The sequence below is a fragment of the Hyla sarda genome, chromosome 5 (genome assembly GCF_029499605.1).
Source record: "Hyla sarda isolate aHylSar1 chromosome 5, aHylSar1.hap1, whole genome shotgun sequence".
Classification (NCBI taxonomy): Eukaryota; Metazoa; Chordata; class Amphibia; order Anura; family Hylidae; genus Hyla; species Hyla sarda.
Window position 1 is genome coordinate 365,689,352 of NC_079193.1, and position 23,106 is coordinate 365,712,457.

The following is a 23,106-nucleotide window of genomic DNA, read 5'->3' on the forward strand; positions in this document are numbered from 1 at the left end:
TTAATAAAAGATCTACAGGATATAACTCAGGATCAGTACAGGATAAGTAATGTAATGTATGTACACAGTAACCTCACCAGCAGAATAGTGAGTACAGCTCTGCAGTATAATACAAGATATAACTCAGGATCAGTACAGGATAAGTAATGTAATGTATGTACACAGTGACCTCATCAGCAGAATAGTGAGTACAGCTCTGCAGTATAATACAGGATATAACTCAGGATCAGTACAGGATAAGTAATGTAATGTAATGTATGTACACAGTGACCTCACCAGCAGAATAGTGAGTACAGCTTTGGAGTATAATACAGGATATTACTCAGGATCAGTACAGGATAAGTAATGTAATGTATGTACACAGTGACCTCACCAGCAGAATAGTGAGTACAGCTCTGGAGTATAATACAGGATATAACTCAGGATCAGTACAGGATAAGTAATGTAATGTATGTACACAGTGACCTCACCAGCAGAATAGTGAGTACAGCTCTGGGGTATAATACAGGATATAACTCAGGATCAGTACAGGATAAGTAATGTAATGTATGTACACAGTGACCTCACCAGCAGAATAGTGAGTACAGCTCTGGAGTATAATACAGGATATAACTCAGGATCAGTACAGGATAAGTAATGTAATGTATGTGCACAGTGACCTCACCAGCAGAATAGTGAGTACAGCTCTGGAGCATAATACAGGATATAACTCAGGATCAGTACAGAATAAGTAATGTAATGTATGTACACAGTGACCCCACCAGCAGAATAGTGAGTACAGCTCTGGAGTATAATACAGGATATAACTCAGGATCAGTACAGGATAAGTAATGTAATGTATGTATACAGGGACCTCACCAGCAGAATAGTGAGTATAGCTCTGGAGTATAATACAGGATATAACTCAGGATCAGTACAGAATAAGTAATGTAATGTATGTACACAGTGACCTCACCAGCAGAATAGTGAGTACAGCTCTGGAGTATAATACAGGATATAACTCAGGATCAGTACAGGATAAGTAATGTAATGTATGTACACAGTGACCTCACCAGCAGAATAGTGAGTACAGCTCTGGAGTATAATACAGGATATAACTCAGGATCAGTACAGGATAAGTAATGTAATGTATGTATACAGTGACCTCACCAGCAGAATAGTGAGTATAGCTCTGGAGTATAATACAGGATATAACTCAGGATCAGTACAGAATAAGTAATGTAATGTATGTACACAGTGACCTCACCAGCAGAATAGTGAGTACAGCTCTGGAGTATAATACAGGATATAACTCTGGATCAGTATAGGATAAGTAATGTAATGTATGTACACAGTGACCCCACCAGCAGAATAGTGAGTACAGCTCTGGAGTATAATACAGGATATAACTCAGGATCAGTACAGGATAAGTAATGTAATGTATGTATACAGTGACCTCACCAGCAGAATAGTGAGTATAGCTCTGGGGTATAATACAGGATATAACTCAGGATCAGTACAGGATAAGTAATGTAATGTATGTATACAGTGACCTCACCAGCAGAATAGTGAGTATAGCTCTGGAGTATAATACAGGATATAACTCAGGATCAGTATGTATCATTGAACTGATATTTACACCAACCATAGATAAAAGCTTGTGGGTGATGGATTCTCTTAATCTGATACCAACTGTTAAAGAAACAAATATAAACATAGGATATTTCAATTTTTTTTTACAGTATTTTGGGAATTTCTTGATGTTTTGGAAACAAACTCCCTTCAAAGCATTAAAGATAGAAATAATGGCCGACATTTACTATTGCAAACCTGATATGTTTTGTCGGGTTGTGCGCCAGATTCTGTCGCATTGCGCCAGAATTGAAAAAACCCTGACTAACTCTCCATTTTTGGTAAGAAAATCTGAAAAAGGGGCGTGGTCGCTGTGGAAAGGGGGCGTGGTCTCATAAAAGGTTCCTGTTCGTGACATTTTCACAAAAACCCAACATATTTACTAAGGTTTCCACATAAAATGTAGTGGATTTAAGCTGGGAAAACCCCACAGATCAGAACATGTGTAAAAAAAAAGGAAAATGTAGGGAAAGTGGAAAATATAGGGAAACCTTAGTAAATACTGTGGAAAATAAATTGTAGGGAATGAAAACCCACAAAGAAACCTACACAACACTCTTAGTAAATAAGGGTCACTATGTGTGATTTCAATATAGACCAGTGGTCTCAAATTGTGGCCCTCCAAATGTTGCAAAACTTCAACTCCCAGCATGCCCGGACAGCCAACGGCTGTCCGGGCATGCTGGTAGTTGAAGTTTTGCAACATCTGGAGGGCCAGAGTTTGAGACCACTGATATAGACACTACTCTATGTACAGAACAGATGAGGCTCCACCTCAATATGTCCCTTTGTCTTGTCGTTCGCCATTCGCTTTGTATGCCACTAATGCGAATGTAATCAATTAAAGGGGTACTCCGGTGGAAAAAAAAAAATTCCCTAATCAACTGGTGCCAGAAAGTTAAACAAATTTGTAAATAACTTCTATTAAAAAATCTTAATCCTTTCAGTACTTATTAGCTGCTGAATACTACAGAGGAAATTATTTTCTTTTTGGAACACAGAGCTCTCTGCTGACATCATGACCCCAGTGCTCTCTGCTAACATCTCTGTCCATTGTAGGAACTGTCTAGAGTAGGAGAAAATCCCCATAGCAAACATATGCTGCTCTGGACAGTTCCTAAAATGGACAGAGATGTCAGCAGAGAGCACTGTGCTCGTGATGTCAGCAGAGAGCACTGTGTTCGAAAAAGAAAAGAATTTTCTCTGTAGTATCCAGCAGCTAATAAGTACTGGAAGGAGTAAGATTTTTTTTTATAGAAGTAAATTTACAAATCTGTTTAACTTTCTGGCACCAGTTGATATAAAAAAAAAAAAAAAAAAGTTTTTCACCGGAGTACCCCTTTAAGGGAATTATATTCTGTTTATCCTCAGAACTACTTTATGTGCAGAGAAGACACAGACACCAGGGTTTGTTACAAAGTTTATTCAATCACATCTCCACTTCTGCTTGCTAAGACCTGTATTTCCCAAAGGTAATTTAATGGCAATGCTGGGCTTTGCATACAGCCTGAATGTTGGGATTACTCGAATCACTTCTAATGCTGTATTTCCATATAGATGATATATAAAGTACTAGAAGGATGGAAATGATGTGCAAAGGAAATCCAAGACTCCATTAACCCTTCGGGAGGTAACCCACTTTGGCCTTACATTTAAAGTACTCTGCTTAAGCCTCATGTTAAGATTCTGGTCTAACTAATTATTTTATTCTTAATAGCGACTGGAACTTCAGTTTGCTGATAAAGAGCTTCAAATCCCCCCGTGGAAGTGTTCAGTGGAAAAGATCTAATGTATACAATTTATACAGGGAAATCATCAATAAATCAGTATGCAGTCACCGCCTGAGCTCCCCCCTGTGGAGACTGTAGGAAACGATGGTGCAAAGCAGAAAGTAATGCTGGAGGTAGGAGATATTAAAGTAATTACTGCTGGGGAGGGTGAAATTAGATGCCTGAAAGCAATTACTGCTGGGGAGGGGGGATAGAAGTGGCCTAAAACTGATAACTGCTTGGGCGGAATAAATGTGAGCCCTGAAAGGGATCACTGCTGGGGGATGAGATATGAGCCCTAAATGTGATTATTGATGGAAGGAATAAAAGGTGTGAGTTACTGAATTTGAATACTGCTGAGTGGGGTTAAGTGTGAGCCCTAAATGTGACTACTGTTGGTGGGAGTGAGATGTAAGCCCTGAATGTGATTACTGCTGAGGGGGGGATGAGACGTGAGCCCTGAATGTGATTACTGCTGGGTGAGACGTGAGCCCTGAATGTGATTACTGCTGGGGGGGGGGTGCGGTGGGGAGGGGGAGACTGCTGTGGGGATGAGATGTGTAGCATGAATGTGATTACTGATGGGGGGGGTGAGATGTGAGCCCTGGATGTGATTACTGCTGGGAGGGGGGAGATGAGATGTATAGTGTGAATGTGATTAATGATGGGGCGGTGAGATGTGAGCCCTGAATGTGATAAATAACTACTGTGGGGATGAGATGTGTAGCGTGAATGTGATTACTGATGGGGGGGTGAGATGTGAGCCCTCAATGTGATCAATCCGGGGGTAGAGGATGAGATGTGAGCCCTAAATGTGATTACTGACGGGAGGAATGGAAAGGTGTGAGCCCTGAATGTGATTATAGCTGGCTGGCTAAGGAGGTTGGGAAACACTGTTGTAAAATGATACAATTGAAGGAAAAGGTATAATTGTATTTTACCTGTTCTGTATATTAGTAGAGTTCTGACTTTTCACTGTAGAAGAGATTGTCCTCTTTTTCTGAAGAAATTCAGAGGCCTGTAAGACACAATAACACAAAAGATGTAAGGGGCATCTCCTTTGACTAAGCTCCTGACCCTTTATAAGTATAGGCTGTTGTCAGTCTCCGCCCATGTTTTCCTGTATTTCACGTATCTACTGGCTTCAACTTCTGACAAAATGAAAAGCTACGTCCTGTCAGCCATATTAGCTTTCTGTAGCCTTTAATGTAACATAGTGTGGTAAGGAAGAGAATGGTAAAGCTGAGCATGGTGAGGAAGAGGAGGACAAAGCTAAGCATGGTGAGGAAGAGGAGGACAAAGCTGAGCATGGTGAGGAAGAGGAGGAAAAAGCTGAGCATGGTGAGGAAGAGGAGGACAAAGCTAAGCATGGTGAGGAAGAGGAGGGTAAAGCTGAGCATGGTGAGGAAGAGGAGAACAAAGCTGAACATAGTGAGGAAGAGGAGGACAAAGCTGAGCATAGTGAGGAAGAGGAGGGTAAAGCTAAGCATGGTGAGGAAGAGGAGGACAAAGCTGAGCATAGTGAGGAAGAGGAGGACAAAGCTGAGCATAGTGAGGAAGAGGAGGACAAAGCTGAGCATAGTGAGGAAGAGGAGGACAAAGCTGAGCATGGTGAGGAAGAGGAGGACAAAGCTGAGCATGGTGAGGAAGAGGAGGACAAAGCTGAGCATGGTGAGGAAGAGGAGGGTAAAGCTGAGCATGGTGAGGAAGAGGAGGACAAAGCTGAGCATGGTGAGGAAGAGGAGGGTAAAGCTGAGCATGGTGAGGAAGAGGAGGACAAAGCTGAACGTGGAGAAGAGGAGTGTAAAGTGAGGAAGAGGAAAGAAAAATGGAGCATAGTGAGGGAGAGGAAGACAAAGCTGAACATAGTGAGGAAGAGGAGGACAAAGCTGAACATGGTGAGGAAGAGGAGGACAGAGCTGAACATGGTGAGGAAGAGGAGGACAAAGCTGAGCATAGTGAGGGAGAGAAAGACAAAGCTGAGCATAGTGAGGGAGAGAAAGACAAAGCTGAGCATAGTGAGGGAGAGGAAGACAAAGCTGAGCATGGCCAAAGAAGTGAAGATCAGCATGGCCAAAGAGGTGAGGATCAGCAGAGGAAGTGCCAGGACTGTCTCTCCTCCTTCCTGGAGGACTGTTTGGGGAGGTGTCATGCTGGTACTGAGGAGCAGGATCCTGGCTGTCAGTATAGTAGTGCATGATGATGCCCCCTGTGTATAGACCAGGATAACAGAAATAACACCACAGTGTGTGGCACAGTATTTCCCAACCAGTGTACCTCCAGCTGTTGCAAAACTACCACTCCCAGCCAAAGGCTGTCCGGGCCTGCTGGTAGTTGCAGTTTTCCAACAGCTGGAGGCACACTGGTTGGCATTGGTTGGAAAACAATGGCTTAGCAGATGCTGAAACTCTATATATTCTAACACAAATATGTAAGGTTTTTCCGCACCCGCCATAGCTTTACCCCCTGTACACAGTAGCTTGGCATTCTGGGAAAAGGCTTTTTTATTAGGAGAGTGCAGTCTCCTGGGGATCTTTGGTATTAAAGGTACACACTCTCTAATGCATATATACACACAGGGTGAGTGACGTTAAACAGTCCCCATTACTCTCTGCTGGTTACTTCTTCACTTCCTCTTACATCTGATAATAAAGTGAAGATTCTCCTGGCGCAGTCTATGAGGTTTACAGAATAATGTGTGTGGGATCTGAAATGCTGATGATGAAGAACCTGTGTGTTCTCCGACTCCAGGATAATAGCTTGTGATGAATTATTGATGGCGCTCGGTTATTAGGGCTCGGATCAGATGTTCACCACCTCGGGATCACATCCACTGGAGGATCTGGATGCTATCTGCTAAAGGGAGATTTCTGTGTAATATTCCAGAAGTCCTGTACTTAGCAAATAAACGTGTCTGTATCTACGGCTCTGTTCACACCTATATCTATCCATGTAATGTAAACGTAGCTCTCCTATCCCTAGTTATGATTTAAATGGGTATTACAGCATTTCAAAACATGCTGGTGGGGTCACTGTGTACATACATTACATTACTTATCCTGTACTGATCCTGAGTTATATCCTGTATTATACTCCAGAGCTGTACTCACTATTCTGCTGGTGAGGTCACTGTGTACATACATTACATTACTTATCCTGTACTGATCCTGAGTTATATCCTGTATTATACCCCAGAGCTGTACTCACTATTCTGCAGGTGAGGTCACTGTGTACATACATTACATTACTTATCCTGCACTGATCCTGAGTTATATCCTGTATTATACACCAGAGCTGTACTCACTATTCTGCTGGTGAGGTCACTGTGTACATACATTACATTACTTATCCTGTACTGATCCTGAGTTATATCCTGTATTATACTCCAGAGCTGTACTCACTATTCTGCTGGTGGGGTCATTGTGTACATACATTACATTACTTATCCTGTACTGATCCTGAGTTATATCCTGTATTATACTCCAGAGCTGTACTCACTATTCTGCTGGTGGGGTCACTGTGTACATACATTACATTACTTATCCTGCACTGATCCTGAGTTATATCCTGTATTATACACCAGAGCTGTACTCACTATTCTGCTGGTGAGGTCACTGTGTACATACATTACATTACTTATCCTGTACTGATCCTGAGTTATATCCTGTATTATACTCCAGAGCTGTACTCACTATTCTGCTGGTGAGGTCACTGTGTACATACATTACATTACTTATCCTGTACTGATCCTGAGTTATATCCTGTATTATACTCCAGAGCTGTACTCACTATTCTGCTGGTGGGGTCACTGTGTACATACATTACATTACTTATCCTGTACTGACCCTGAGTTATATCCTGTATTATACTCCAGAGCTGTACTCACTATTCTGCTGGTGGGGTCACTGTGTACATACATTACATTACTTATCCTGTACTGATCCTGAGTTATATCATGTATTATACTCCAGAGCTGTACTCACTATTCTGCTGGTGAGGTCACTGTGTACATACATTACATTACTTATCCTGTACTGATCCTGAGTTATATCCTGTATTATACTCCCAGAGCTGTACTCACTATTCTGCTGGTGAGGTCACTGTGTACATACATTACATTACTTATCCTGTACTGATCCTGAGTTATATGCCCTATGCACAGGAAAGGGAATAAGTGTCTGATAGTGAGGGTCCGACCTATGGGACCCCAGTGATCTCCACAACGGGGCCCCTAACTTCCCCGCTGAATAGAGCAGTAAGTCGGCACATTGTCTATGGGAGTGCTGGAGATACCCATGTACAGAGCTTGGATATCTATGGCCCTTATAAGACTCCTTACACCAGCTTGGTGGTCTTTCCAGAAAAACACATGGGGGGAGATTTTTTGAAAACCTGTGCAGAGAAAAAGTAGCTGAGTTGCCCATAGCAACCAATCAGATCGCTTCTTCCATTTTGCAGAGGCCTTTTCAAAAATGAAAGAAGAAATGTGATTGGTTGCTATGGGCAACTGGTCAGCTTTTTCTCTGCACAGGTATTGATAAATCTCCCCCATTAACCCCTCAAAGACAAAATGCTAGTGGAAATAAATATCACAGTGGAATGCGTTAAATTTTTGGGAAACCCATTCAAATCATAACTTTTTTTTTTTTTTGCTCATATCAAACATACTCCCCATCACAAGTCCTACAGTGACATCTGTTTCATTCCAGCGCAGCAGCATCCATGTTTTTCATGGATCTGATCACCAGTTGGATCCACAGAAAGTTAGCTGTGTTTTTGCTTTGATTTTTTTTTACAAATTGCAACACAAAATGGTGCAATATTTCTCTAAAAATAACGCACTTTAGGGTGCGTTCACACGGCCGTCTGTCCCCGTTTTTTTTATCTCTGTTTTGGTTCTGTTCTTGCAGGCTGTAAACGGATTAAAAACGGTTTAAAAAAAATCCCATTTATGTCAATGGGATTTTTTTTACAATCTGTTTACATCTGTTTGTACCCGTCTGCACTCATTTCAGGTTTTTTTTAACGGCAGAAAAAAACGGCACATGAAGTATTTTTTCTTCCGTCCAAAAAAACCTGAAGAAAAAACGGATACAGTAAATTTAACAGTAAAGTCTATGGAAAACGGATGAGCCTTTAAAGGGGTACTCCGCCCCTGGCATCTTATCCCCTATCAAAAGGATAGGGGATAAGATGTTAGATCGCTGCAGTCCCGCTGCTGGGGACCCCGGGGATCGCCATTGCGGCACCCCGCCATCAATACTGCACAGAGCGAGTTCGCTCTGTGCGTAATGACGGGCGATACAGGGGCCGGAGCAGCGTGACGTCATGGCTCCGACCCCTCATGACATCACAGCCCGTCCCCTTAATGCAAGTTTATGGCAGGGGGCGTGACGACCGCCACGCCCCCTCCCATAGACTTGTATTGACGGGGGAGGGCCGTGACCCCGGCGATCTGACATCTTATCCCCTATCCTTTGGATAGGGGATAAGATGTCTAGGGGCGGAGTACCCCTTTAATGTCATCCGTTTTTTCAATCTGTTTTTTGATCCGTTTTTACTTCTGAACATGCTCAGAACAAAAAAAATATATATATTTTTTGGTTTATTAACTGAACAATAATGGATCCAAATGGATAACATCCGATTGCAACCTTATTGTCTGTTTTTTTTTTTTTTTAAGTCCGATTTTTTTTTTTGACGGGAGAAGAACGGGACGGGTCTAGACGGCCGTGTGAATGCAGCCTCAAATAGGAAAACAAATAAAAACTGCACATAATGTGAACTGACCTCACCCCTCTCATGAGTCTCTCATCTGGGTGAACTCCAGCACCAGCAACCTAATTAGATAACCAGGTGCAGTGATGAGACTCCACACCCTCTCTACAAAGCCAGAGGAATTATGGGAGATGTAGGCAGCTTAGGAAATTCCGATGTTATACAAAAGCACAATGAAAGCTGTAACCATGGATAATAATGTCAACCATGTCTGAAAATTACTGACGGACAGAATGGGAACAGAGAAACAGTAGCAGATTTTTTTTTTATTCATTTATTCCTTTTAGTAATGTTTGAGTTTTATACTGTTTAAGGCTAAATTCACACATTGTAAAATTAATGTAAAAACTGAAATAAAATAAGCCTAAAAAACAACTGTATTTTTTAATTTATAATGTGTTCTATTAAAGTCGGTGGAAAAAGATTTACTACACAGAACGCCAAAACTTTTTGTAGTTCCAACTAGTCACATGCACAATTTGGCGCAAATTGAAAGGCATACATCAAAAACCAAACAAATGTTCTAACCAAAAAGTAGACTGTTAGGCTATGTTCACATGTCGGAATTTTTGTGTGGAGATTTTGCAGCAGCAGAGTCCCATTTTATTCAATGGGATTCTATTGCGCTGTGCACACTGTGTAATTTCCGCACCAGATATTTCTGGCGTGGAAATTCTGATTATCGTGTATGAAAAAGAATGAACCTGTGCATTCTTTCTGCGGACTCCGCATGGAGTGCACTGCCGTCTATGAGATGGCGCATACCAGTGCAGTTTTAGCGCCAGCATGTTACGCCAGTGCCTGCAGTCTGCGGAATGTCAGCACAGAGATTTTCTGTGCGGACATTCCAATGTGCGAACACAGCTTTAGGGTTTTGCTTTCATATTCCTTTGTATACTATATTAAGGCCTCATTAACACGGCGGAAATTTTGTGGAATGTCCGCCCCGAAAACTCGGGCATGCATTCCGCAAATGGCATGTTTCGCCGATGCTAGGACTGCTTGAAAATGCGCTGTCTCAATAGACGGCAATGCATATCCAAGCGGATTCTGCCACAAGAATGAATATGTTCATTCTTTCGGCAGCAGAACCCTATTAAAAACAAAGGGACTCTGCTGCAGCAGAATTTTGTAAACAGAATTTTTCCAGTGGATTTCGCCCGGAAATTCCGCTAAGGACTTTAAAGGGGTAAAACATTTTTTTTTTTTTTTTTTTTTTAAATCAACTGGTGTCAGAACATTAAACAGATTTGTAAGTTACTTCTATTAAAAAGTCTTAATCCTTCCAATACTTATCAGCAGCTGCTGTAGTAGAGGAGGTTCTTTGGTTTTTGAATTTCCTTTCTGTCTGACCACAGTGCTCTCTGCTGACACCTCTGTCCATGTCAGGAACTGTCCAGAGCAGGATAGGTTTTCTATGGGGATTTGCTCTTACTCTGGATAGTTCCTAAAATGGGCAGAGGTGTCAGCAGAGAGCACTGTGGTCAGAAAGAAAAGAAATTCAAAAAGAAAAGAACCTGTGGATCATAAAGCAGCTGATAAGTAATGGAAGGATTAAGCAATTCACAAATCTGTTTAAATGGGCACTCTCATTAAAACAAATTTTTGCTATTGCACTCCTTATGGTAAATAAAAAATATTTCTAATGTACTTTGTTTAAAAAAGATGAAGTTTTCTGTTTTATTTGTGCTTAAAAAAGCTCAAGTGCACATTTTCCCCCATCTTATACACAGACTTTGGACCGAAGCCCAAACACAGGAAGTGCAGCCTGGAGTGCCAGGGGCTTGGTCGGGCAGTAGTGGGGCTGCCCGGCCACTGGGTCGCTCCCCTGGGCATGGAGTCTCGGAGGCAGTGGTCACCGCCGGGGGCTACGCCAGTGTCCGGTTAGGGACCCACTCTAACGAGGTGGCCTTGACGTGGCGAGTGGGCTTGTACTTTTTGATCAAAATGTATAATAACAACCTGTTAGTTTTTGAAATTATGCTGAGAAGCAATCAGATCAAATTACAAATGGTGGATGTGCGGCTGTGTTTCTATTTTTGTGTTGCACATAAGAGGAGCTATGATTGGATGAGGCTGGACACACCCCCCTCAGCACTCCAGGCTGAACTTCCTGTGTTTGGGCTTCGGTCCAAAGTCTGTGTATAAGATGGGGGAAAATGTGCTCTTGAGCTTTTTTAAGCACAAATAAAACATAGAAAACTTCATTTTTTTTTAAACTAAGTATATTAGAAATATTTTTTATTTACCATAAGGAGTGCAATAGCAAAAATTAGTTTTAATAAGAGTTACCCTTTAAGTGTCTGGCACCAGTTGAGAAAAAATGTTTTCCAGCAGAGTATCCCTTTAAATGAGGCGGGCTCTCTTCGGGCTGTTCTAGGCAGATTTTCGGCAGCGGAATTTCTGCTGCAGACCCTTTTGTCTTCAGTGGGGTAATTCAAGGTGGAATTGGACTTGAATACTGGTGCGGAATTACACAGGTAAATTCTGTTCCTGTGTGAACATCGCCTTATGCTGACCGACCAATAAACCAGAATATCTGATAATCTGACACCCTTACCTATAGACAAGAATTTTTCATTACTTCCATTCCTTTTGCTGTAGATCCCATTGGGAATAGACCTCCTCGTCTGATCATCCCCGGCTAATAACCTGGGGGGGGGGGGGGGGTTTATGAGGAATTAGCGCTTGGATGCAGCAGAAAGGGGGGCTGAGGTTTTATGGCTTCTTAAGTGCAGCCGGACACTGATGAATCAGCAGCTGCTTAGCGCTGACTACCATGACATGTAGAAGATTTAATACTCCTGTTCGCGCTCCATTTCGTAATATATAGGAATATCCTGCCCCTGAAGCGCACTATCCCTGTAACACCGCAATCAATACAAACACCAGAAAATAAGCTTCATCCTCTGGGGAAGCCGCCGATGCATTTATTACCTCCCAACATGGCATTCATGGGGGCCGGGGTGGGTCATAAAGCCACCAAATGTAACATTGGAAATATTGACAGGGTCCTATAACCAATAGATTACAACTGCCCAAAGATGAAGGGTCACGGCCGCTGTGATTCAGTGACTTACCAACTATGAAAAAGCCCAATGTATATAACAGTGTTTCCCAACCAGGGTGCCTCCAGCTGTTGCAAAACTACAACTCCCAGCATGCCCGGACAGTCTTCGACTGTCCGGGCATGCTGGAATTTGTAGTTTTGCAACAGCTGGAGGCACTCTGTTTGGGAAACACTGAACACTGGTATACAACCTACTGGGGAATTCTCACACCCCTCCCACACATGTTCAGCCAAGCATTCTATGGGGGAGGAAGGGTAAGCTACTGCCAGAGTCTTCTGTGTTGGACAGGCAAAATCCAACATAACTGAGGCATGCTGGTAGTTGTAGTTTTGCAACAACTGGAGGCACCCTGGTTGGGAAACACTGGTATACAACCTACTGGGGAATTCTGAGTTAAAGGGGTACTCACCCCCCCCCCCCCCCCCCCCACACACACACACATTCAGCCAAGCATTCTCTGGTTCTCTGGGGGAGGAAGGGTAAACCGCTGCCAGAGTCTTCTGTGTTGGACAGTGCTGGAAATTGCAGTTTTGCAACAACCAGAGGAAATGCTGGGAAATGCTGTTCTAGAAAGAGAGATGACCTATGCAGATGCTCTCTTGAAGAGATGAGGATCCCCCCTTTATTAAAGGGGTACTCTGGTGGAAAACATTTTTTTTTAAATCAACTGGTGCCAGAAAGTTAAAGATTTTTTAATAGAAGTCATTTACAAATCTGTTTACCCTTCCAGTACTTATTAGCAGCTGTATGCTACAGAGGAAATTCTTTTTTTTTTATTTTTTTTTTGTCTTGTCCACAGTGCTCTCTGCTGACACCTCCGTCCGTGTCAGGAACTGTCCAGAGCAGGAGAGGTTTGCTATGGGGATTTTCTCCTTCTCTGGACAGTTCCTGATATGGACAGAGGTGTCAGCAGAGAGCACTGTGGTCAAGACAAAAAAGAAATTCAAAAAGAAAAAAATTTCCTCTGTAGCATACAGCTGCTAATAAGTGCTGGAAGGGTACAGATTTTTTTTAATAGAAGTCATTTACAAATCTGCTTAACTTTCTGGCACCAGTTGATTTAAAAAAATTATTTTTATCCACTGGAATACCCCTTTAATAAAGGGCAATCCTCATCTCTTCAAGAGAGCGTCTGCATAGGTCATCTCTCTTTCTAGAACAGCATTTCCCAACCAGTGTGCCTCCAGTTGTTGCAAAACTACAACTCCCAGCATGCCTCAGTTATGTTGGATTTTGACTGTCCAACACAGAAAACTCTGGCAGAGGCTTACCCTTCCTCCCCCAGAGAATGATTGGCTGAACATGTGTGTAGGGGTAGGTGTGTGTGTGTGTGGGGTGAGGTTATCAGGAGAGATAGCAGTTTGCTGGATAAACGTTTGGCTAACAATGACTGAACATGTGTGGCCACCTTTGGGCTAGAGCTACGCTGATTAAATTCCCGAGGTGACTCCGTCTGGGCCATTAAAATGAATGGCGCCCACTGCTGTTTACCATGGTATAAGCTGCCGTCCCATTCTTGGAGGAATGTCAGGGGATTCCTGTGATGGAAATAATAAACGCAATGGCCATTTACTAAGAGTGGAGTGTAGGTTTTGTTGCGTTTTTTGCTGTTCCAACCTTTTTTTCCCATGGTATTTACTAATTTAGGGTACGTTCAGACGAGCGCATTTCCTGCGCGTATTTCGCTGGGGATCCACCTCTGAAGGACCTCTGGTATGCTGCCTTTACATGTGCCTGCTCGGATCGGCAATATGCGGCTACGTGCAGACACACTGAAGAGATGTGCGGCGTACTCGCACACATCGTGGCCGATCCCCCTGCTCAATGAGCTAGGCAGAGAGCTGCCGTAATGTGCGAGTATACTGCGAATGTGTGCGGCGACTCGCTCATCGCAGTGTGTCTGCTCGTAGTGACGTATTGCAGCTCCAAGCAGGCACATGTAAAGGCAGCATACAGAGGTCCTTCAGAGGTGGATCCCCAGCGAAATACGCGCAGGAAATGCGCTCGTCTGAACGTACCCTTACTCCGCTTTCGAAAAAACTATATACATGCTTTAAAGTGTAGGGTTTCTTCACAGAAAATTCACATGATTTTCAGAGCAGTTTTCAGAAAAGACGAGTTGATTTTGGATGAAATGTAGGGAACACGCCTCTTTTCCCAAATACCACGCCTATTTTGTAGGGTTTTTTTTTTCACTTAGTGTTTCTGATCCTGTCGGGTTTTTTCAGTTGCACATTCTGAATTTACACAGAATTTAGGCACACAACCCGACAAAAAGAGTCAGAATGCTGTTAGTAAATGAGAGACAATGGGGTTTATTTACTAAGAGTGTTGTGTAGTTTTCTTTGTGGGTTTTGATTTCCGACAGGTATTTACTAAGGTTTCCAAATATTTTGCACTTTTCCCTACGTTTTGCTTTTTTTTTTTTTTTTACACATGTTCTGATCTGTCAGGTTTTCCTCAGCTCAAATCCACCACATTTTCTGTGGAAACCTTAGTAAATATGTTGGGATTTTTCAAAACTGTCGGGGACATGCCCCTTTTGTCAGGGCCACGCCCCTACTTCATTTTTTTTCTTGTAAAATGGAGGGTTTCGGTTTTTTTGGTCACAAATTGGGGTTTATTTACTAACGTGATCCCGACTCTTTTTTTGTTGGGTTTTGTGCCCAAATTGTGTCGCACATTCCATGCGACACAATTTGCGACCAAAAAAACTAAAACCTCCATTTTACAAGGAAAACCCTAAAAGGGGCATGGCCATGGGAGAAAGTGGGCACTGCCCCGACAAAAGGGGCATGTCCCCGACAGTTTAGTGCAGACGATCCGATCATCCATTTTAGTGTTCGCAATGCTGCAGATGCCTTTATCTGTATTGATCATGGCATCTGAGCGGTTAATGGCGGACATCCGCGCGATCGCGGATGTTGGCTATTACCGGCGGGTCCCTGGCTGCTATTAGCAGCCGGGACCTGCCACGCATAATCCGGGCATTGCTCCGATGCTTGCGGTTATGTATAGGATGTAAATGTACGTCCTGGTGCGTTAAGTACCACCTCACGAGGACGTACATTTACGTCCTGTGTCGTTAAGGGGTTAAATAAAATAAAAATATTTTTTTTTTTTTTACCATAAAAATTTTTTTTCAACCCTGTCATAAAGTATCAGCAATTGTTATTGGTGAATACTTAAAGGGGTGCTCCGGGGAAGTTAAGAAAAATAAAAATGCCCCAAAGCAAACACAATACCTGTTCTGTGTCCCCTGTAGTTATCCATGGGATTTTGCCAGCTCCTGTGGCCCCTGTTGTCTCCTGAATATTCCTTTTTCCTGCTTGCAGCCCAGACTACAACTCCCAGCAGTCAGTGCGGCTCTGTGTAATGGCTGCCAACCAATTGCTTTTACTATCTGTGTGTATGCTGTGTTGTTGTAAACACACTGTACAGGTCTTTTCTTTCAAACTATCCTCCCCCCCCCCCCCCCCCCAGCAATAAATTATGATATACTCTGAATGGCAGCAGTCAGTGATTAGATCCACAGCAGGAAAAGAGCAGCGTTATGTGCTGAGGAGATTGAGCTGCTGGCAAGATCCTCACACAGGGAGAGGGAGGGGAAAGTGTGGCTGTGAAGCCAGAAATCACATGGTGTTTGTCTTCCAGGAGGGTGAGGGCTAGGTCTCATTGAGGGGTTTGCAGAAAGACAAGCAGGATCAGATTATGAGGTCTTACTCTCACTCCCAAAATGTAAGTGACAGCTGAAAGAGGGAAACTGCTCTATATAGCTAATGAATGATAATAATAATAATGATAATAATAATAATAAAAAAGACAAATACATAGGTTGGTGAGAGGGAAAGGATGGGCTATGGGTTTAGTTCCCCTGAGTACCCCTTTAAAAAAAAGTATCGGTAGTTGTACTCTTAAAAAAATGGTATCTGGACATCCCTAATATATATACATATATAAGATCAGAGGGTTTGCAGGTACCTTTGGCATAGTGACCAGTAAATGGCCCGTTGTTTGGGACCTCTTGGCGGAGCTGCTGTCTGGCTTCACTTCTTCAGGAAGGACGAGCTGAAATGGCTGAAAGAAGAACAAAATGCAACATTGAAAAACAAGAAGAAAAAAGTCTAAAATGTCATATTATGTACGGTGCAGGTCCCTGAGCTAGGAGCCCCAAATCACAAGAACAAAGGAGCCACAACACACAGATCTGAGTCGATAATATTTTAGGATACAACACATTCGGAAAGTTTTCAGACTTTTACTTTTTTTCACATTTTGCTCTGTTCTGTGCTAAAATATTTATAAAACATGCAAGTTTTCCCTTCATTTTGCCCTCAATTCCCCATTATGACAAAGTGAGAACAGAATGTTAGAAATCTTTGCTAATTTATTGAAAAGAAAAAACTAAAACCTAGCAGTGACATAAGTATTCATACCCTTTACTCGAGACTTAGTTAAAGCCCCTCTGGCAGTGATTCCAGCCTCCAGTCTTATTGGGGATGAGAACACAAGGTTTATACCCCTGGATTTGTATCCATGGGGGAGATTTATCAAAACCTGTGTAGAGGAAGAGTAGTGCAGTTGCCCGTAGCAACCAATCAGATTGCTTCTTACATTTTTCACAGGTCTCTTTAACCCCTTAAGGACCGGGGGTTTTTCCGTTTTTGCATTTTCGTTTTTTGCTCCTTGCCTTTAAAAAATCGTAACTCTTTCAATTTTGCACCTAAAAATCCATCTGAGGGCTTATTTTTTGCGCCACCAATTCTACTTTGTAATGACGTCAGTCATTTTGCCCAAAAATCTACGGTAAAACGGAAAAAAAAATCATTGTGCGACAAAATTGAAAAAAAAACGCTGTTTTGCAACTTTTGGGGGCTTCCGTTTCTACGTAGTACATTTTTCGGTAAAAATGACACCTGATATTTATTCTGTAGGTCCATACAATTAAAATGATCCCCTACTTATATAGATTTGATTTTGTCAGACTTCTGGAAAAAATCATAACTACATGCAGGAAAATTAATACGTTTAAAATTGTCATCTTCTGACCCCTATAACTTTTTAATTTTTCCGTGTATGGGGCGGTATGAGGGCTCATTTTTTGCGCCGTGATCTGAAGTTTTTAACGGTACCATTTTTGCATTGATAGGACTTATTGATCATTTTTATTCATTTTTAAATGATATAAAAAGTGACCAAAAATGCACTATTTAGGACTTTGGAATTTTTTTGCGTGCACGCCATTGACCGAGCGGTTTAATTAATGATACATTTTTATAATTCGGACATTTCCGCACGCGGTGATAGAATATATGTTTATTTTTATTTACACTATGTTTTTTCTTTTATTGGAAAAGGGGGGTGAGTCAAACTTTTAATAGGGGAGGAGTTAAATGATCTTTATTCACTTTTTTTTTCACTTTTTTTTTGCAGTGTTATAGGTCCCATAGGGACCTATAACACTGCACACACTGATCTCTTATACTGATCATTGTTATCCCATAGGGACCTATAACATTGCACACACTGATCTCTTATACTGATCATTGTTATCCCATAGGGACCTATAACACTGCACACACTGATCATTGTTATCCCATAGGGACCTATAACACTGCACACACTGATCATTGTTATCCCATAGGGACCTATAACACTGCACACACTGATCTTCATCACTGATCACTGGTTTCTCATAAGAAACCAGTGATCAACGATTCTGCTGCATGACTGCTCATGCCTGGATCTCAGGCACTGAGTAGTCATTCGGCGATCGGACAGCGAGGAGGCAGGTAGGGGCCCTCCCGCTGTCCTGTCAGCTGTTCGGGATGCCGCGATTAGCCGCGGCTATCCCGAACAGCCCGACTGAGCTAGCTGGCAACTTTCACTTTCACTTTTAGCCGCAAGGCTCAGCTCTGAGCGCGCGGCTAAAGGGTTAATAGCGCGCGGCACTGCGATCGGCGCTGCGCGCTATTACAGGCGGGTCCCGGCTTCACTATGACGCCGGGCCCGCCGTGATATGACGCGGGGTTACTGTGTATCCCCGCGTTATATCAGGAGAGCAGGACCAAGGGCGTACCGGTACGTCCTTGGTCCTTAAGGGGTTAAAATGAAAGAAGCAATCTGATTGGTTGCCATGGGCAACTGCACTACTCTTCCTCTACACAGGTTTTGATAGATCTCCCCCCATGTCCCCACAGCATGATGTTGCCCCCACCATGATCACTGTAGAGATGGTATTGGGCAGGTGATGGGCAGTGGCTGCTTTCCCCCAGACATGATGCTGCCTCCACCATGATCACTGTAGGGATGGTATTGGGCAGGTGATGGGCAGTGCCTGGTTTCCCCCAGACATGATGCTGCCCCCACCATGATCACTGTAGGGATGGTTTTGGGCAGGTGATGGGCAGTGCCTGGTTTCCCCCAGACATGATGCTGCCCCCACCATGATCACTGTAGGGATGGTATTGTGCAGGTGATGGGCAGTGCCTGGTTTCCCCCAGACATGATGCTGCCCCCACCATGATCACTGTAGGGATGGTATTGGGCGGGTGATGGGCAGTGCCTGATTTCCCCCAGACATGATGCTGCCCCCTCCATGATCACTGTAGGGATGGTATTGGGCAGGTGATGGGTAGTGCCTGGTTTCCTCTATACATGATGCTGTCCCCACCATGATCACTGTAGGGATGGTATTGGGCAGGTGATGGGCAGTGCCTGGTTTCCTCCAGACATGATGCTGCCCCCACCATGATCACTGTGGGGATGGTATTGAGCAGGTGATGGGCAGTGCCTGGTTTCCCCCAGACATGATGCTGCCCCCACCATGATCACTGTGGGGATGGTATTGGGCAGGTGATGGGCAGTGCCTGGTTTCCCCCAGACATGATGCTGCCCCCACCATGATCACTGTAGGGATGGTATTGGGCAGGTGATGGGCAGTGCCTGGTTTCCTCCAGACATGATGCTGCCCCCACCATGATCACTGTAGGGATGGTATTGGGCAGGTGATGGGCAGTGCCTGGTTTCCTCCAGACATGATGCTGCCCCCACCATGTTCACTGTAGGGATGGTATTGGGCAGGTGACGGGTAGTGTCTGGTTTCCTCCAGACATGATGCTGCCCCCCCCCCCCCCCCCCCATGATCACTGTAGGGCTGGTATTGGGCAGGTGATGGGCAGTGCCTGGTTTCCTCCAGACATGATGCTGTCCCCACCATGATCACTGTAGGGATGGTATTGGGCAGGTGATCGGCAGTGCCTGGTTTCCCCCAGACATGATGCTGCCCCCACCATGATCACTGTAGGGATGGTATTGGGCAGGTGATGGGCAGTGCCTGGTTTCCCCCAGACATGATGCTGCCCCCACCATGATCACTGTAGGGATGGTATTGGGCAGGTGATGGGTAGTGCCTGGTTTCCTCCAGACATGATGCTGCCCCCACCATGATCACTGTAGGGATGGTATTGGGTAGGTGATGGGCAGTGCCTGGTTTCCCCCAGACATGATGCTGCCCCCACCATGATCACTGTAGGGATGGTATTGGGCAGGTGTTGGGCAGTGCCTGGTTACCTCCAGAAATGATGCTGCCCCCACCATGATCACTGTAGGGATGGTATTGGGCAGGTGATGGGCAGTGCCTGCTTTCCCCCAGACATGATGCTGCCTCCATCATGATCACTGTAGGGATGGTATTGGGCAGGTGATGGGCAGTGCCTGGTTTCCCCCAGACATGATGCTGCCCCCACCATGATCACTGTAGGGATGGTATTGGGCAGGTGTTGGGCAGTGCCTGGTTTCCCCCAGACATGATGCTGCCCCCACCATTATCACTGTAGGGATGGTATTGGGCAGGTGATGGGCAGTGCCTGCTTTCCCCCAGACATGATGCTGCCTCCACCATGATCACTGTAGGGATGGTATTGGGCAGGTGATGGGCAGTGCCTGGTTTCCCCCAGACATGATGCTGCCCCCACCATGATCACTGTAGGGATGGTTTTGGGCAGGTGATGGGTAGTGCCTGGTTTCCCCCAGACATGATGCTGCCCCCACCATGATCACTGTAGGGATGGTATTGTGCAGGTGATGGGCAGTGCCTGGTTTCCCCCAGACATGATGCTGCCCCCACCATGATCACTGTAGGGATGGTATTGGGCAGGTGATGGGCAGTGCCTGGTTTCCTCCAGACATGATGCTGCCCCCACCATGATCACTGTAGGGATGGTATTGGGCAGGTGATGGGCAGTGCCTGGTTTCCTCCAGACATGATGCTGCCCCCACCATGATCACTGTAGGGATGGTATTGGGCAGGTGATGGCAGTGCCTGGTTTCCTCCAGACATGATGCTGCCCCCACCATGATCACTGTAGGGATGGTATTGTGCAGGTGATGGGCAGTACCTGGTTTCCCCCAGACATGATGCCCCCCACCATGATCACTGTAGGGATGGTATTGGGCAGGTGATGGACAGTGCCTGGTTTCCCCCAGACATGATGCTGCCCCCACCATGATCACTGTAGGGATGGTATTGGGCAGATGATGGACAGTGCCTGGTTTCCTCCAGACATGATGCTGCCCCCACCATGATCACTGTAGTGATGGTATTGGGCAGGTGATGGGCAGTGCCTGGTTTCCTCCAGACATGATGCTGCCCCCACCATGATCACTGTAGGGATGGTTTTGGGCAGGTGATGGGCAGTACCTGGTTTCCTCCAGACATTATGCAGCCCCAACCATGCTACACTGTTAATCTAAGAAAACCATGCAGTTTTTATACATCTTTTCAAATAATAGGGATGTCCCGATACCGATACTAGTATCGATATCGGGGCCCATACTAGCCATTTCCCTGATATCGGTGACTCGTTCAAAGTCCCCGATACCAATTCCAACACCTGCTGCTGCTCCGCTGCCCCGTTCTCCCATCCTCCTGTCCGCATCATGGCGTTCCATGGAGGAGCATGTGACACACATGTTGGTCTTAAAAAAAAATGGTATCGGGACATCCCTATCAAATAACATTCCCTATCATGTAAGCTACAGTAGCAACACTTACAATGAGACAATGACAGCCATGATGGATCTATTTTCCAACAGATTGTGTCCGATCAAAAGAACAGGTTCTGTCGGGTTTTCATTTACTTTGTAAGGTGAAGAATAGCGCGGTATGCATGCTGCACTACTCCTGCCCTCACAGATATGAACCTCCATAAACTTCAGCATTGTTGACTAGAACAATATGATCATTTCCTATCTCAGACACAACCGGCAGCCTTTCTACCTTCCATTTACATGAGAAAATGATAGAGTGTTAGTAAGGACATGGGGGATGGGAGTTGTGTGTCCGGTTCTCATCTCGTCAGTGCCACCAAAAGGGGGGTGGGAAATGATGCGATACAGAGGGTGATAAAGTGGGGGATTAGAAATGGCACAGGGGGGGATGAAGGGGGGATCGGGGGGGTGAGGTGGCATCGGGGGTGATAGAGTGGGGGATGAAATGGCACAAGGAGATAAAGGGGGGGGAATGGGAAGAAGGAGGAAATGAAATGACACGGGGGGTGGGATTAAGGGAAGCTATGGTGTGGCTTACGGGGCGTTCAAGGGGGGGGGAATTAAAGGGGTACTCCAGTGGAAAACAACGAATGTTGTTCACATCAACTGGCTCCAGAAAGTTACAAAGATTTGTAAATGACTTCTATATAAAAATCGTAATCCTTCCAGTACTTATCAGCTGCTGTTTGCTCCAGAGGAGGTTGGGTAATTCTTTTCAGTCTGACCACAGTGCTTTCTGCTGACACCTCTGTCCATGTCAGGAACTGTCCAGAGTAGGAGCAAATCCCCATAGCAAACCTCTCCGGCTCTGGACAGTTCCTGACACGGACAGAGGAGGCAGCAGACAGCACTGTGGTCAGACTGGAAAGAACTACACAACTTCCTCTGGAGCATAAAGCAGCTGATAAGTACTGGAAGGATTAAGATTTTTATTATTAAGTAATTTACAAATCTGTATAACTTTCTGGCACCAGTTGATTTGAATTATTTTATTTCCACCGGAGTACCTCTTTAAGTGGCACAAGGGAGAGATAAAAGGGGGTGATAAAGTTGGTGATTAAATGGCACAGGGGGTAGCAGCCACTTTTGTTTTGCTGATACTGGATGTCCAATCCATAAATGAAGGATAATACATGTGTTTTGTAACATTGGAAGTCACTTTATGGTACAGGACTGTTCGGTTTGGATGAAGAATGATGACAGCCGGGAAGGAGTGAGCTGATTTTGTGATTTGCCCTCGCTAACACCATCATATGAGTGGACAAGGTTGAATCTGTGGAGTGTCACAGAGTGAGGGGAATAGAGACAAGTGGGAAATCAAACACTGAGGGCTAGGTTCACACTGTGGAATTTCTGGGCAGAATTTCTGCCAGAGATCGAGCTGGCGGCACTAGGACCGTGCGTGCTACATTGCCATCCCCATAGATGGCAATGCATTTCTGAGCAGATCTCCAAAAAGATCCACCCGGAAATGCATTGCCATCTATGAGGGCAGCAATGCAGTCTGCTCAGTCCTAGCGCCGCCGGCTCGATCTCCGGCAGAAATTCTGCCTAGAAATTCCACAGCGTGAACCTAGCCTGAGGGTCTATTCCCACGGCAGAATTTCTGCTTGCAGAATTCCGCCTCAAATTAAAGCCCATAGACTTCAATGGGATCTCCAGGCAGAAAATTTCCGTCCGGAGATTCCAAGTGCGACCAGCGCCGACTTAATTAGTCATCACTAGGAACCGCGTGGACACTGCAGTCTCCAATAGACTGCAATGTGTTCCGCGAGTATTTCCGCCTGAAGAATGTGCAACGCCATTCTTCAGGCGGAAATTTTCAA

General features: G+C 44.5%; 1 protein-coding gene across 3 annotated transcripts in view; it reads right to left on the reverse strand.

Annotated features, from left to right (window-relative positions):
* Positions 1–23,106, reverse strand: part of DNAAF11 (dynein axonemal assembly factor 11) — a 152,089-nt gene that overhangs the window by 71,548 nt on the left and 57,435 nt on the right. For all 3 annotated transcript variants that reach the window (XM_056522786.1, XM_056522785.1, XM_056522787.1), the window contains exons 10-11: positions 16,211–16,306; positions 4,322–4,398 (exon numbers count right to left, since the gene is read on the reverse strand). In XM_056522786.1, coding sequence (XP_056378761.1) covers positions 4,322–4,398; positions 16,211–16,306 — 173 coding nt within the window. The remainder of the gene's footprint in view (positions 1–4,321; positions 4,399–16,210; positions 16,307–23,106) is intronic.